The following is a 15,931-nucleotide window of genomic DNA, read 5'->3' as shown; positions in this document are numbered from 1 at the left end:
GTTTCGGCCCAAAACGTTGTCACTACCTCCTCCCATAGATGCTATCTGGCCTGCTGAGTTCCACCAGCACTTTGTGTTTTTATTTATTTCCAGCATCTGCAGATTCACTCGTGTAACCCTGTTATTATTACTCCTTTCCAGATTCTGTCTCCCTATCTGCTCCTCGATGTCCCTGTTACTATTGGGTGGTCTATAAAAAACACCCAATAGAGTTATTGACCCCTTCCTGTTCCTAATTTCCACTCACAGATACTCTGTAGACAATCCCTCCATGACTTCCTCCTTTTCTGCACCCATGACACTAACTCTGATCAGCAGTGCCATGCCCCCACCTCTTTTGCCTCCCTCCCTGTCCTTTCTGAAACATCTAAAGCCTGGTACTTGAAGTGTCCATTCCTGTCCCTGAACCATCCAAGTCTCTGTAATGGCCACAAAATCATAGATCCAAGTACTGATCCACACTCTAAGCGTATCTGCTTTATTCATGATACTCCTCACATTAAAATAAATGCACCTCAAACCATTGGTCTGAGCGCATCCTTTTTCTATCACCTGCCCATCTTCCCTCTCACACTGTCCCCAAGCTTTCTCTATTTGTGAGCCAACCTCCCTTTCCTCTGTCACTTCAGTTCAGTTCCCACCCCCCAGCAATTCTAGTTTAAACTCTCCCCAATAGCCTTAGTAAACCTTCCCACCAGGATACTGGTCCCCCTTGGATTCAAGTGCAACCCATCCTTTTTGTACAGGTCACATCTGCCATAGAAGAGGTCCCAATGATACAGAAATCTGAATCCCTGTCCCCGCTCCAATTCCTCAGCCATGCATTTATCCTCCACCTCATTCTATTCCTATTCTCCCTGTCGTGTGGCACAGGCAGTAATCCTGAGATTACTACCTTTGTGGTCCTGCTTCTCAACTTCCTTCCTAACTCCCTGTAGTCTGCTTTCATGACCTCCTCCCTTTTCCTACCTATGTCATTGGTACCAATATGTACCACAACCTCTGGCTGTTCACCTTCCCACTTCAACATATCATGGACGCGATCAGAAACATCCCAGATTCTGGCACCTGGGAGGCAAACCACCATCCGAGTTTCTTTCCTGTGTCCACAGAATCGTCTGTCTGACCCCCTAACTATTGAGTCCCCTATCACTGCTGCCTTCCTCTCCCTTTCCCTACCCTTCTGAGGCACAGGGACAGACTCTGTGGCAGAGGGTGGTAAATGTATGGAATTTATTGCCACGAGCAGCTGTGGAGGCCAAGTCATTGGGTGTGTTTAAGGCAGAGATAGGTTCTTGATTAGCCAGGGCATCAAGAGATATGGGGTGAAAGCAGGGGAGTGGGGGTGAATGGAAGAATTGGATGAGCCCATGATTGAATGGCAGAGCAGACTCGATGGGCTGAATGGGCTGATCCCACTCCTATACCTTATGGCCTTTGGTCTTATGAATGCCTTTCCATATGAAGAACATGATTGCTCTAGGCCTGTGCTGACCAGAATTCAAAAGATGTGGGTGGCCTCATTGAAACCTATCATATGGTGAAGTGCCTTGATGGAGTGGATGTGGACTCGATGTTCCCTATAGCGGGGATCTCTGAGACCAGAGAACACAACTTCAGAATGGAGGCAAGGCCTATTTTTTCACGTACCTCCAAATACCCTGAGACCTAATCCTTAATAATCGACTATAACACATCCCAACCACTGAGGTCAGACTAACTGATCTATAGTCTCCTTTCCTCGACCTGTCTCCGTTCTTGAAGAGTGAAATGGACTCAGGATAGGATGGGGGGGTAAAAAAGCAAAGATAGCTGGCAGTCAGATTGTCAGGAAGGGGAGGCAGGTGATGGGACGAAACCGCAGCCAGCAGGGTGAGTATCAGTGCATTAGGGATGCAGAACCAAAAAGGGTAGCAAATACAGTCCTCAAAGTGTTGTATCTCAATGCACAGAGTATAGGAAATAAGGTGAATGATCTTGTTGCACTATTACAGATTGTCAGGTATGAGTTTGTGGCCATAGCTGAAGGATGGTTGTAGTTGGGAGCTGAATGTCTTGGAGGGATTGGAACATAGGCGAGGGGGTGGTGTGGCTCTACTGGTAAAGAACGGCATCAAACCAGCAGAAAGATGTGACATGGGATCAGAAGATGTTGAAACCTTGTGGACTGAGGTAAGAAACTGCAAGGGTAAAAGGATGTTGACAGCAATTATATACGGGCCTCCCAACAGTGGAGCACAGGTTACAATGGGAAATAGAAAAGGGGAGTCAAAAGAGCAATGTTACGAGAATCATGAGCGATCAGCTATACTGGATTAGGTGTTATGTATTGAACAGGAGGCAATGAGTGAAGGAGTTTAAGGTAAAAGAACCCTCAGAAGGCAGAGATCACAGTATGATTGAGTTCAACTTGGAATTTGATAAGAAGAGGAGGAGGAGCTCAGGAGGATTAATGGCACCTAATGGCGACTCCTTTGCTGGCATCTTCAGAAACAGCTCTATTAATATCTCTATTTTTCCCTTTCAGGGTTCTTTTCAAGACCCTGACCTGGAGTTGCACACTGACTGCAGGAATGGGACCCGGTCTCGGGGTTTCACGATTGGCCATTATTCAGCACACCAAGGGCGCAGCCCAAGAGCTCAGTTCACCTTCAGAGGGCAGTTTGGAGAGGGGAAGATCAAAGGTCGGTATCCGGGCAGGAGATTGGTGTGTTATTGGATATGGAAGATCTAAAGCTGTGTGTCCAGGGACTCGAGATCTTTGCGCACAGAGCTTGGAAAAAGTGACACAACGGACTTTTAACATTGTAAAACAACAAGTTGTTTGTCTCCCCTCTCGATGTGAAATGGAGACATCTCTTTCTCCCTTATTAGGGAGAGAGAGAGCCTGTGGTATGTCGAAAGCCGGATGAAACGTGAAGTCCCTGGGGTAACTGCAAGTCTGTGTCTTTGCTGTTGCTTTGCTCACGCTTGAGTGCTCAGTGATGGGTGCCGACGCTCTATTTTGCCGATGGGGGAGGTGTGAGGTATTGCACTTTGGAAGGAAAAGCCAAGGTAGAACACGTGAGGTAAATGTTAGGGCACTGAGGAATTCAGTAGAACAGAGGGATCTAGGAATACAGATACAAAATTCCCTAAAAGTGGCATCACAGGTAGATAGGGTCGTAAAGAGAGCTTTTGGTATATTGGCCCTTATAAATCAAAGTATTGAGTATTAGAGTTGAAATGTTATGGTAAGGTTGTATAAGGCATTGGTGAGGCCGAATTTTGAGTATTGTGTGCAGTTTTGGTCACCAAATTTACAGGAAGGATATTAATAAGGTTGAAAGAGTGCAGAGAAGGTTTACAAGGATGTTGCCGGGACTTGAGAAACTGAATTACAGAGAAAGGTTGAATAGGTTAGGACTTTATTCCCTGTGGCGTAGAAGAATGATGGGAGACTTGATAGAGGTGTATAAAATTATGATGGGTATAGATAGAGTGAATGCAAACAGGCTTTTTCCACTGAGGCCAGGGGAGAAAAAAACCAGAGGACATGGGTTAAGGGTGAAGGGGGAAAAGTTTAAAGGGAACATTGAGGGGGACTTCTTCACACAGAGAATGGTGGGAGTGTGGAATGAGTTGCCAGATGAAGCTGTAAATGCAGGCTCACATTTAAGAAAAACTTGGACAGGTACATGGATGAGAGGTATATGGAGGGATACGGGCCAGGTGCAGGTCAGTGGGACTAGGCAGAAAAATGGTTCAGCACAGCCAAGAAAGGCTGAAAGGCCTGTTTCTGTAATGTTCGATGGTTCTATGGGAGGGGGGCTTGCTGCTGCTTATGCGTGGGAGGAAGGGGAGCTGGAGATAACTGGGTTTGGAATGGGCGCTGTCCAATGAGCGGAGTGTTTCTTTTCTTGTTATGTGCCTGAGACCAAGGTGATCTGGGTCTTTTGTTCAGCAGAAGATGGAGAGACAAGATATCAGAAAGGAGAGGTCATCGACTCCAGAAAGGGCTGGGAGTTGACGAAGCCCAGGTAAAGCAACGGAGGACCAGCGGAAGGGAAACTGTGAGCTCCAGTTAGTGCACGTTAGACTGTTTCATTAAAATGGGCCCATTTCTTTTTGGTTTACTTTACTAACCCTTTAGAAAAATTAAGAGTTATAAAGCAGATCATTTAATTGCGTATGGTTACTGTCTGTTATTTCGTGGTACTGATTTGTAACACGTCAGACGGCGTCCACACAAACAGAAGGTTGTGCACCTCAGTCTCACACGCTTGGCGGGACCAGGCTTCCCTAGACTTATGCAGCCGACAGAACCTAAGTGTCACAATTGCACTTCCTCACCACAAACTCAACCTGCAAATTAACCTTTAGGGAATCTTGCACCAGGGCTCTCATGTCCCTTTGCACCTCAGTGTTTTGTATTTTCTCTCCATTTAGAAAATAGTCAACCCTTTCATTTCTTTTACTAAAATGCATGACCATTAACTTCTCAACACTACATTCCATCTGTGATTTCTATGCCCGTTGTCCTGTCTACTTCTGTAGCCTCACTACTTCTCTACTTTTTCAAAACTACCTGCCACTCCACCTATCTTCGTATCGTCTGAAAACCTTGCAACAAAGCCATCAATTCCAGCATCCAAATCATTGCCATATAGCACAAGAAGAATCTATCTCAAATCAAACAGCAGCGGAACACCACTATTCACTGGCAGCTAGCTTTATTCCCACTCTTTGCCTCCTGCCAACCAGCCTTCGCTTTCTCCATGTCAGAATCTTTACTGTAATACCCTAAGCTCACAGGTTGTTAAGCAGCCTCATGTGTAGCACCTTGTCAAAGGCCTTCTAAAAATCCAGGTACACAACATCAAACAACTCTGCTTTATCTACCCTGCTTGATAATTCGTCAAATTCCAACAGATTTGTCAGGCAAGATTTTCCCTTGAGGAAACTATACTGACTATGGCTTACTTTATTTATCATGTGCCTCCAAAATCCCTATGACCTCATCCTTAATATTGGACTCCAACGTCTTCCCAACCATTGAAGTCAGGCTAACTGGCCTATAGCTTCCTGTCTTTTGCCTCTCTCTCTCTTCATGAAGAGTGAAAAGACATTTGCCATTTCCCAGTCAACCGGAACCATTCCAGAAGGGGTTAACATATGAGGTGCGTTTGGCAGTTTTGGAGCTGTACTCACTGGGGGCTCTCATTGAACCCTACTGAATGTTGAAAGGACTAGATAGGGTGGATGTGGAAAGGATGTTTCCTGTGGTGGAGGTATCTAGAACTAGAGGGCACAACCTCAAAAGTGAGGGGCTATCCTTTAGAACAGAGGCAAAGAGGAAATTTTGCTAGAGAGTAGTGAATCTGAGCTGCCACAGATTGAGGTGGAGGCCAAGTCTGTGGATATATTTAAGGCGGAAGTTAATAGTTTCCTGATCAGTCAGGACAGCCAAGGATATGGTGAGAAGGCAGGTGTATGGGTTATGTGAGTTCTGGGATCAGCCATAATGGAATGGTGAGTTGAATAGCCTAATTCTAATCCTATGTCTCATGCTCTTAAGGTTTTCATTAGTTATGTTCACACTTCTGACAATATTCAGGCATACAGCTTGCAGCTTTCAAATGAATTAAATGATTAAGGTATCTCCAATCCAGAAGGAAATGGAATTAACATGTCTCATTGCTGGGGTTGACACAACACTCTAATTTCCAGATGTGTCATATACCAGCCTACATGGAGGATTCCTGACTCGCTGAGCTTTCGTAGTCAGCTTCAGTGCCATCGTTCTTTTATAGCTGATTCTCAGTCACAATCTCATCAAGTTCAGTGTTTTTTTGTGACTTTTCGAGTTTCCTTTGAGATGTCTCATCCTGTCTGTTTGTTCCTTCCTGCATCTCAGTTTCCATTTTATTGTGATGAACACAAAATAGATGGGGCACTGTGACCCGGAGAGTGAACCCAACCAGTCTCACCCCGATGGGAGAGGTGACCGTCACACACCCCGGTTACAGTCAGGGTGACCCACAAATATCTGAATAACCCAAGCTCAATTGTAACAATAAATGAACTGGAACTTCCCACCATAATCCCACAAAAGCATCTTAACACAAGAACAATAAACTGAGCTCGTATTTAGAGATGCCGGGGCAGGTTGTCGGCCACGCCCCCCCCCCCCTCCCCAAAGCGTCAGGATACTGTAGAACTTATGATAAACTATGCAGAGAATGTGAACAATTCAGGAGCAGCTTTTCCAGCATGGTTTCCTGAAAGGAAAATCCTGCCTGACTAACCTACTGCAACTCTTTCAGGAAATTACAAGTAGGGTAGAGAAAGGAGACGCAATAGACATGTTGTACTTGGATTTTCAGAAGGCCTTTGACAAGGTGCGCACAGGAGGCTGCTTAGCAAGATAAGAGCCCATGGAATTACAGGGAAGTTACGAGTGTGGGTGGAGCATTGGCTGGTTGGCAGAAAACAGAGAGTGGGAATAAAAGGATCCTTTTCTGGCTGAATGCCTGTTACCAGTAGAGCTCCACAGGGGTCAGTGTTGGAACTGCTGTTTTTTACAATGCACTGTATGTCAGTGATTTGGACTATGGGATGAATGGATTTGTGGGTAAATTTGCCGATGATACAAAGGTAGGTGAAGGAGCAGGTAGTGCTGAGGAAACAGAGAGCCTGCAGAGAGACTTAGATGGTTTATGTGAATGGGCAAAGAAGTGACAAATGAAATACAATGTTGGAAAGTGTATGGTCATGCACTTTGGTTGAGGAAATAAATGGGCAGACTATTATTTAGATGGAGAGAGAATTCAAAATGCAGATATGCAGAGGGACTTGGGAGTAAAGGTTAACCTTCAGGTTGAGTCGGTTGTGAATAAGGTGAATGCAATGTTGGCATTCATCTCTAGAGGTATAGAATATAAGAGCAGGGATGTGATGTTGAGACTCTATAAGGCACTTATGAGACCACAATTGGAGTATTGTGTGCAGTTTTGGGCTCCTTATTTTAGAAAGGATATACTGACTTTGGAGAGGGTTCAGAGAAGATTCAGGAGATTGATTCCAGGAATGAAAGGGTTACCGTATGAGGAACGTCTGGCAGCTCCTGGGCTGTATTCCTGAGTTCGGAGAATGAGGGGGGGGGATCTCATAGAAGCATTCTGAATGTTAAAAAGCCTGAATAGATTAGATATGGAAAAATATTTCCCATGGTAGGGGATTCTAGGACAAGAGAGCATGACTTCAGGATTGACGGACATCCATTTAGAACAGAGATGCAGAGAAATTACTTTAGTCAGATGGTGGTAAATCTGTGGAATTTGTTGCCATGAGCAGCTGTGAAGGCCAAGTCATTGGGCGCATTTAAGGCAGAGATAGATAGGTTCTTGATTACCCAGGGTATCAAATGATATGGGGTGATAGCAGGGGAGTGGGGATAAATGGAAGAATTGGATCAGCCTATGATTGAATGGCGCAACAGACTCAATGGGCTGAATGGCCTACACCTCTCCTATATCTTATGGTTTTATGGTCTCTCTTCTCTGGCATCGCTTTCTGAATGGACATTGAACCCTGAACACCACCTCACCACGTTTTATTTTAATTTTTATACTACCTATTTAACTATTGTGTATGTGTGTACATATTCAAGTTTTTTTCTATCGTATTCTCTGTACTTTTTTTGAATTTTATTTTTATTTGGATAAGGTATTCACAAGTATTAAACAAACTTTTTTACATAAAAAGCCTCTTCTATTTTTTATATATGTATAAATCTATATATATATTTATACATTCACAAGTACACACTGAGATGATATTAAAAGAAAAATAATTAGGCACTTAAATACAGATATTTATGTGCAATTGTAATTTCACACTATTAAACTAAATAATAATTGTTGTTAAAAAATTAGTAATAATAGTGGTTGAATAATAATTTCCACGTATCTCTTCTCATCCATTTCTTTCTTGTCCAAAAAAATGTGTGTAACCCTACGTAACTTCCGTTATAGGTGTTCGTATCTTAACACTTTCATGTTTGCTCCTACCCATAAACATACTTATCCAATTTCTGTGTACTTATTTACTTCAAATTGTCTTTTTTTCCCAATCTTTTCCTTTACTTGTCTTAATTCCACATTTTCCAGAAATAAAACAGTGAACATTCAAACGAAGGGAGCTTACGTTAACACTATTAACGTGTTGATGAGAAAACCGGTATGAACCATTAGGAGAGTCATCTAAAGTCTGCTCACTTTGGGGTTATAAATTCAATCCATTTATTCCAAATTTGATAACATTTTTCCTCTTGAATTCTCAGGGAGTAAGTCAGCTTTTCCATTTTAAATATTTCCTGAACAATTTCATGCCTATCTTCTAAAGTAGGTGCTACTGGATTTAGCCACTTTCTGGTGATTGATTTCTTACTTGCCGCTAAAAGGGCCTGCAGCAACTTTATATCTTTCTTCCTTTCGGAGAACAATGCACGCCCCAAATAGAGAGTCACAAAGTCCAGAGGTATCCTTATCTTAAATACCTTTACTAATGTTCTGTGAATACCTTTCCAATATAAACTTCATTTAGGGCAATCTCAAAAAATACGAAGTGATTTGCCTCCATAGTTAGTTGAAACCACTGGAAGATGCACATTTCCCCCAAACCTCCTCTGAAAGTACCAAACCCGCTTCTTTCTCCCACTTCTCTGTAATATACAATGTGTTTTCATTTCTGGCATGAGAGAGGGCGTTATATAATCGAGAAATTGATTTTCTTGGTATTGAGCTGTAAGCCGAATTCAGAATCTTGAAAATTTCTAATTCTGCTGTTGATAAGTTTGTACATCTACAACTCTGGTTAAAGTGATGTCATACTTGAAGGTATCTAAAATAGTCGTTGTGTTCGAGGCTGTGTTTATCCTGCAGGGATTGAAAACTTTGTAATGCACTCTTATGTGTGAATGAGGGGTAGATTGTAATACCTTTCTTTATCCATAGTTCAAATTTTTTATCTCCTCTGCTGCCAAGAATTAGGTATCATAAGCACACCATCTAAAAAGTTTTAACATATTGCTTTACATGAATTTACATGTTGTAAATTCCACATAAATTAGTCACCTTTTGCCATACTTTTAATGTGAGATTTATCCAGCTGTTTTTAATCTTTTCCAATCAGGCCATCAATCCTTTGTCCGCAATTGAGGCCTGTAGAGGAAGACTGTCAATCAATCCAAATTCTATTTCCTTCCATCTAGCCTCGTATTCCCCATTACACCGACGTAACAGAGGGGTTATCTGTGAAGCATAAAAATAATTTTTCAAGCAAGGAAGTGCCATACCTCCTCCTTCCTTTCCTAACTGTTAAATCGGATTCTAGGTACTTTTTCTAATGTTCTTTCTGTATTTAATTACTCTGCTGCCACGAAAACAACAAATTTCATGACAGAGAAACAAGAAGATGGAAATGATCCTGTAAAAATTCTCCATCAGAGCTATCTTTTACCTCTGGGGCAAGGAGTACACATTGACCCAGATTCTGCCAGGGAACCCACACCAAGTAAAAGAACTCTGCAAAGCAGGAAGAAAAGAAACAAGCTGAAGATAAGTTAGACAATAGTATGGTTTTGGCGAAGACATGAAGAGAAACTGGTCAAACCCATTTAATCACAAACAAGTGAGAACCTGCAGATGCAGGAAATCCTAGAACACACACAAAATGCTGGAGCAACCCAGCAGGCCAGGCAGCGTCTATGGAAAAGAGTACAGTCAATGAGACCCTTCAGCAGGACTGGAGAAAAAAAGCTGAGGTGTAGAGTTAAAAGGTGAGGGAAGGGAGGGGGAAAGAAGGTGATGGGTTAAACTGGGAAGGGGTGGGCTGAAGTAAAGAGCTGGGAAGTCGATTGGTGAAAGAGATACAGGGCTGGAGGAAGGGGAGTCTAATAGGAGAGGACAGAAGGCCATGGAAGGAAAGGGCGAGGAGGGAGGTGTTATCTGGTAAAAGGCCACAGACTCCACAGCCTCCTGCAACTTCCTGCCGTCTATCATGCAGGTCTTAGACAACGGCAAGTGGGAGAGTCTGGAGCAGCCACTGACCCTGGACGAGCTGACCGGCTCCATCTGTTCCTTTGAGTCGGGTAAGACTCCCGGAAGTGACGGCTTACCGGTCGGGTTGTATTTGGCTCTGTGGAACCAGATGGGCCCCGACCTGCTGGAAGTGGACAATGCTACGCTCCTGGCGGGCAGCATGTCAGAATCCATGAGGAAGGGCATCATCACCCTCATCCACAAGCAGAAGGGGGAGAGGGAAGACATTAGAAATTGGAGGCCCATCTCACTCCTGAATGTGGACTACAAGGTCCCGTCGCCAACAGGGTCAAGTCTGCACTGGAACAGTGATCCACCCGGACCAAACCTGTGCTGTACCGGGCAGGAAGATCTCAGACAGCCCCGCGCTGCTGAGGGACACGGTCGCCTACGTGCAGGACAGGGGAGTGGACGCCTGCCTGGTCAGCTTGGACCAGGAGAAAGCCTTCGACAGGATATTGCACACGGACATGGCGGATGTACTCTCCAAAATGGGATTTGGGGAGGGAATCCGGAATTGGATCAAACTGCTCTACACGGACATCTGTAGCGCAGTCCAGGTCAACGGGTGGGAAACAGACAGCTTCCCCATCAGGTCTGGAGTCAGGCAGGGCTGCCCTCTCTCCCCAGTCTTGTCCGTGCGCTGCATAGAACCCTTTGCCGAAGCCATCAGGAGGGATGGGGGCATTAGAGGGGTGACGCTGCCAGGCAGCGGAGGGACCCAAATCAAAACCTCCCTGTACATGGACAACGTCACCGTCTTCTGCTCCGATCCGAGGTCAGTTCACAGGCAGATCAGCATCTGCGAACAGTTCGAGCAGGCGTCGGGGGCCAGGGTCAACAGCACGAAGAGCGAAGCCATGCTCTTCAGCAACTGGCCCGACCGATCCAGCGTCCCATTACCATTAGGTCTGATCACATGAAGGTGTTGGGGATCTGGTTCGGAGGGGCCGAGGCGTGCAACAAGAACTGGCAGGAGCAGACTGCCAAGGTCAAACAGAAACTGGGGCTGTGGGGAGGGCGCTCCCTATCGATAACGGGCAAGAACCTGGTCATCAGGTGTGAGGTGCTCTCAGGGCTGCTGTACTTAGCGCAGGTGTGGCCAGTCCCCCGCTCCTTCAGCTTGGAAATCACCCGAGCCGTCTTCAGATTCGTCTGGGGATCCAAGATGGAGCAGGTCAGACGGACCACCGTGCTCAAGTCCCTGGACAACGGGGGCAAAGACGTCCCCAATGTCACCCTCATCCTGATGGCCAGCTTCATGTGTGGCTGCATCAGGTTGTGTGTGGATCCCAGGTATGTGGGCACTAAGTACCACTATGTGCCCAGGTTCTGCCTGTCGCCCTGGCTACGAAGGACGGGTCTGGCTCCTTTCCCGCGCAACACCCCTGCCAGCTGGTCGTTGCCGCCATACCTGTCCTTTGTAGAGAAGTTCTTTCAGGACAACGCCTTTGACCACAGGGCCATCAGGCAGTGGTCAGCACGTAAGGTCCTGCAGGCACTGCAGGAGAAGGACGTGATGGACACAGTGGGGTGGTTCCCTGTGCAGACTGTCCAGTTCATCTGGCAGAATGCCTCATCACCAGGCCTCACCAACAGGCACCAAGACCTCGCCTGGCTGGTGATGAGAGGGTCCCTCCCAGTCCGATCCCTCCTGTACGCCCGGAATGTCGTCCCCACACCCCTCTGTCCACGAGAGGACTGCAGTGAGGAGGAGTCGGTGACCCACCTCTTTGCACGTTGTGGGTTCGCGGAGAAGGTGTGGAGGAGGATGGAAGGGACAGTGTCAAGGTTCATCCCCAGCAGCTGCGTAACAGAGGACTCTCTGATCTACGGGCTGTTCCCGGGGTCGCACACCGAGACCAACATCCGGTGCGGCTGGCAGATCATCAACTCGGTGAAAGATGCTCTTTGGTCGGCCCGAAACTTGATGGTCTACCAGCACACGGAGATGTCCGTGGGGGAATGCTGCCAACTGGCACATTCTCGGCTGCAGGAGTACGTGCTGAGGGACGCACTCAAACTCGGTGCAGCCACCGCAAGGGCCCGGTGGGGAAGGACCACAGTCTAGGGTCCTTCTCCCGTGGGAGTTGAGGAGTGGGGGGTTGGGGGTATACCCCTGAATGTAAATATGAAAGAACAAAGTGCCACGTGGGTGGCAAAACTTTTGAACTTTGAAAATGTAAAGACAGTAATGGTACCAACTGTAAAGAATCGAAAGTCTTTGAATGGTTATTGTATATAATTTTATTTTGGAATAATGTATATTTTGTTTAATAAAAAAATTACTTTAACCAGAGTTGTAGATGTACAAACTTATCAACAGCAGAATTAGAAATTTTCAAGATTCTGAATTCGGCTTACAGCTCAATACCAAGAAAATCAGTTTCTCGATTATATAACGCCCACTCTCACGCCAGAAATGAAAACACATTGTATATTACAGAGAAGTGGGAGAAAGAAGTGGGTTTGGTACTTGCAGAGGAGGTTTGGGGGGCAATGTGCATCTTTCAGTGGTTTCAACTAACTCTTTGGTTTGGAGAGAACATTGCTGGAAAAATATTATAAGATATTTCAAGACTCCATACCAGGAAACATATCAAGATATAAACATGGCGACGTGGCTCCAAGGAGGCAAATCACTTCCATATTTTTTGGGATTGCCCTTAATGAAGTTTATATTGGAAAGGTATTCACAGAACATTAGTAAAGGTATTTAAGATAAGGCTACCTCTGGACTTTGTGACTCTCTATTTGGGGCGTGCATTGTTCTCCGAACGGAAGAAAGATATAAAGTTGCTGCAGGCCCTTTTAGCGGCAAGTAAGAAATCCTCCCCCTTCGGGGTGAGGCTGGTTGGATTCACTCTCCGGGTCATGGTGCCTGATCTATTTTGTGTTTATCACAATAAAAAGGTTGTTGAGTTAACGAGCTTCCTCGCCTGCCATTATGGACCAAATGCCTGCCCAGTATTTATTTATTTTCTGTAAATGCCTGTAAGCTACTATGCGGTGGCATATGTGTCTTTCGATAATAAATTTACTTGGAACTTTCGCTCCCTGGCCGGGATGTGGCACCGCCCCTTCCATTGGGAATGCCTCGGCTGTTGACGTCTCTTCCTCCGGATACGGGCCGGCCAGGTCGGAGAGAAGTTGCGGACACCCGATCGCAGGACACGGGAGGTGAGTAAGTGAGTGAGTGTCGACCCGGTGCTCGGTTCTGGGGTCTGGGTTACGGTTTGTGGGTCGTTTGGTGCGAGGATGGGTGTTTCTCTACAAGTGTGCGTTGTGTGAACAGTGTGTTATTGTACAGTACGTGCGTGTTACAGGTGTGTTCTTGTGGCCACTCGTCAATCAGTCTAGTCCAGAGAGGCAGGGGGAGCAGGCAGAGAGAGCAGAGCACCCCTGCGGCCATTCCCATTAACAATAAGTATACCGTACTGGATACTGTTGATGGGGATGACCTACCAGGAATGAGTTGTAGTGGTCCTGCCTCTGGCACAGAGGTTGAACCCTCAACTAGAAAGGGGAGGAGGGAAGAGAAGAGAGCGATAGTTTTAGGGGACTCTATAGTTAGGGGGGCAGATAGGAGATTTTGTGGGGCAGATCGGGAGTCTCGGATGGTATGTTGCCTCCCTGGTGCCAGGGTCCGGGACATCTCAGATCGGGTGCAGGCTATTCTTGAGAATGAGGGCATGAACCCAGATGTAGTGGTCCATGTAGGGACCAATGATGTAGGTAAGGTGAGTGAGGGGGTCCTGCTTAGAGAGTTCAGGGAGTTAGGAGTGAAGCTGAAAGGCAGGACCTCCAGGGTGACAATCTCGGGATTGCTACCTGTGCCACGTGCGAGTGAGGCGAAGAATAGAATGATTATGCACATTAATACGAGGCTGAGAGCATGGTGCAGGAAGGAAGGGTTCAGGTTTTTGGATAATTGGTCTTTGTTCCAGGGACATTGGGATCTGTTTCGAAGGGATGGTCTACATCTGAACCGGAGGGGTACTAACATTCTTGCAGGAGTATTTGCCAGTGCTGCTCGGGGGGGTTTAAACTAGATGTGCAGGGGGCAGGGATCCAGATCCAGAGGGTTGGTCAGAAGGTGCATGGGGTTAAATGTGTAGAAGGTTTGGGTGATCTTGAGAAGGTCATCAAAATTCAGGGTGCAATTTGCCCGATGGAAGTTCAAGGAGCTGGGTTAGGTACAGTAGACAGTGTTTTAAGCAAAGAGAGGAGGAATGGGCTAAGAATTCTATACTTGAATGCGCGTAGTGTCAGAAATAAGACAGATGAGCTTGAAGCTCAGATGAAAATGGGGAACTACGATATTGTTGGGATAACGGAGACATGGCTGCAAGGGGATCAGGCCTGGGAATTGAGTGTACCAGGGTATACGTGCTATCGTAGAGACAGAAATATGGGAAGAGGGGGTGGGGTGGCCCTGTTGGTGAGGAATGAGATTCAGTCCTTAGCAAGGGGTGACTTAGGAACAGGGGAAGTAGAGTCTGTGTGGATTGAGCTGAGGAACAGTAAGACCCTAATGGGTGTTGTGTACAGGCCCCCAAACAGTAGTGTGGATATTGGGTACAAGTTGATTAGGGAGTTAACATTGGCATTTGCTAAAGGTAATGCAGTCGTTATGGGAGATTTCAACATGCAGGTGAACTGGGAGAATTAGGTAGGTGCTGGACCCCAGGATAGGGAGTTTGTGGAGTGTCTAAGGGATGTATTTTTGGAACAGCTTGTGCTTGAGCCAACCAGGAACGAGGCTATTTTGGACTTGGTGATGTGTAATGAACAGGAATTGATAAGTGATCTTGAAGTAAAGGAGCCATTAGGAAGTAGTGATCATAACATGATAAGTTTTTATCTACAATTTGAGAGGGATAGGGGCAGATCAGAGGTGTCAGTGTTGCAATTAAATAAAGGAGACTACGGAGCCATGAGGGAAGAGCTGGCCAAAGTTAAATGGGCGGATGCCCTGGCAGGAAAGACAGTGGATCAGCAGTGGCAGATATTCTTGGGCATAATACAAAAGATGCAAATGCAGTTCATTCCAATGAGAAGGAAGGATTCAAAGAGGGGGAAGGGGCCACAGTGGTTGACAAAGGAAGTCAGAGATTGTATAGCATTAAAGAAAAAGAAGTATGACAGGGCTAAGATGAGTGGGAATACAGATGATTGGGAAAGTTTTAAGGAACAGCAGATCTTAACTAAAAAAACAATACAGAGAGAAAAAATCAGGTATGAGCTCAGTCCAGCCAGGAATATAAAAGGGGATAGCAAAAGCTTTTTTAGCTATGTGAAGAGAAAGAAGATAGTTAAGAACAATGTTGGCCCCTTGAAGAATGAATTGGGAGAAATTGTTAGGGAAATGGCAACAGAATTTAATGCATACTTTAGATCTGTCTTCACCAGGGAGGACACAAGCAATCTCCCAGATGTATGGATGGGCCAGGGTCATAAGATATCAGAGGAATTGAGACAGATTGACATTAGGAAAGAAACTGTGATGAGTAGACTGATAGGACTGAAGGCTAATAAATCCCCGGGTCCAGATGGTCTGCATCCGAGGGTTCTAAAAGAGGTAGCTCAGGAAATTGTGGATGCATTGGTAATCATTTTCCAATGTTCCTTAGATTCAGGATCAGTTCCTGAAGATTGGAGAGTGGCTAATGTTATCCCACTTTTCAAGAAGGGAGGGAAGGAGAAAACGGAGAACTATCGCCCTGTTAGCCTAACGTCAGTCGTGGGGAAGATGCTTAAGTCCATTATTAAGGACAAAATAGTGGCACATCTAGATGGCAGAAATAGGATTAGGCTGAGCCAGCATGGATTTACCAAGGGCAAATCAT

At 45.6% G+C, this 15,931-nt stretch overlaps 1 protein-coding gene across 2 annotated transcripts in view; it reads left to right on the top strand.

The window, feature by feature from the left end:
• The first annotated feature begins 13,106 nt into the window (after nucleotides 1–13,106).
• LOC132402554 (uncharacterized) overlaps nucleotides 13,107–15,931 on the top strand; it is a 41,453-nt gene continuing 38,628 nt past the window's right edge. The window contains exon 1 of one of the 2 annotated variants that reach the window (XM_059985420.1): nucleotides 13,107–13,262. In XM_059985420.1, coding sequence (XP_059841403.1) covers nucleotides 13,175–13,262 — 88 coding nt within the window. In that variant the 5' untranslated portion in view covers nucleotides 13,107–13,174. Of the gene's footprint in view, nucleotides 13,275–15,931 lie in introns of both variants that reach the window. The other variant, XM_059985421.1, reaches the window with a different exon arrangement.

The sequence above is a fragment of the Hypanus sabinus genome, chromosome 12 (assembly GCF_030144855.1).
Source record: "Hypanus sabinus isolate sHypSab1 chromosome 12, sHypSab1.hap1, whole genome shotgun sequence".
Classification (NCBI taxonomy): domain Eukaryota; kingdom Metazoa; phylum Chordata; class Chondrichthyes; order Myliobatiformes; family Dasyatidae; genus Hypanus; species Hypanus sabinus.
This window is presented reverse-complemented; position numbering and strand designations above follow the sequence as displayed.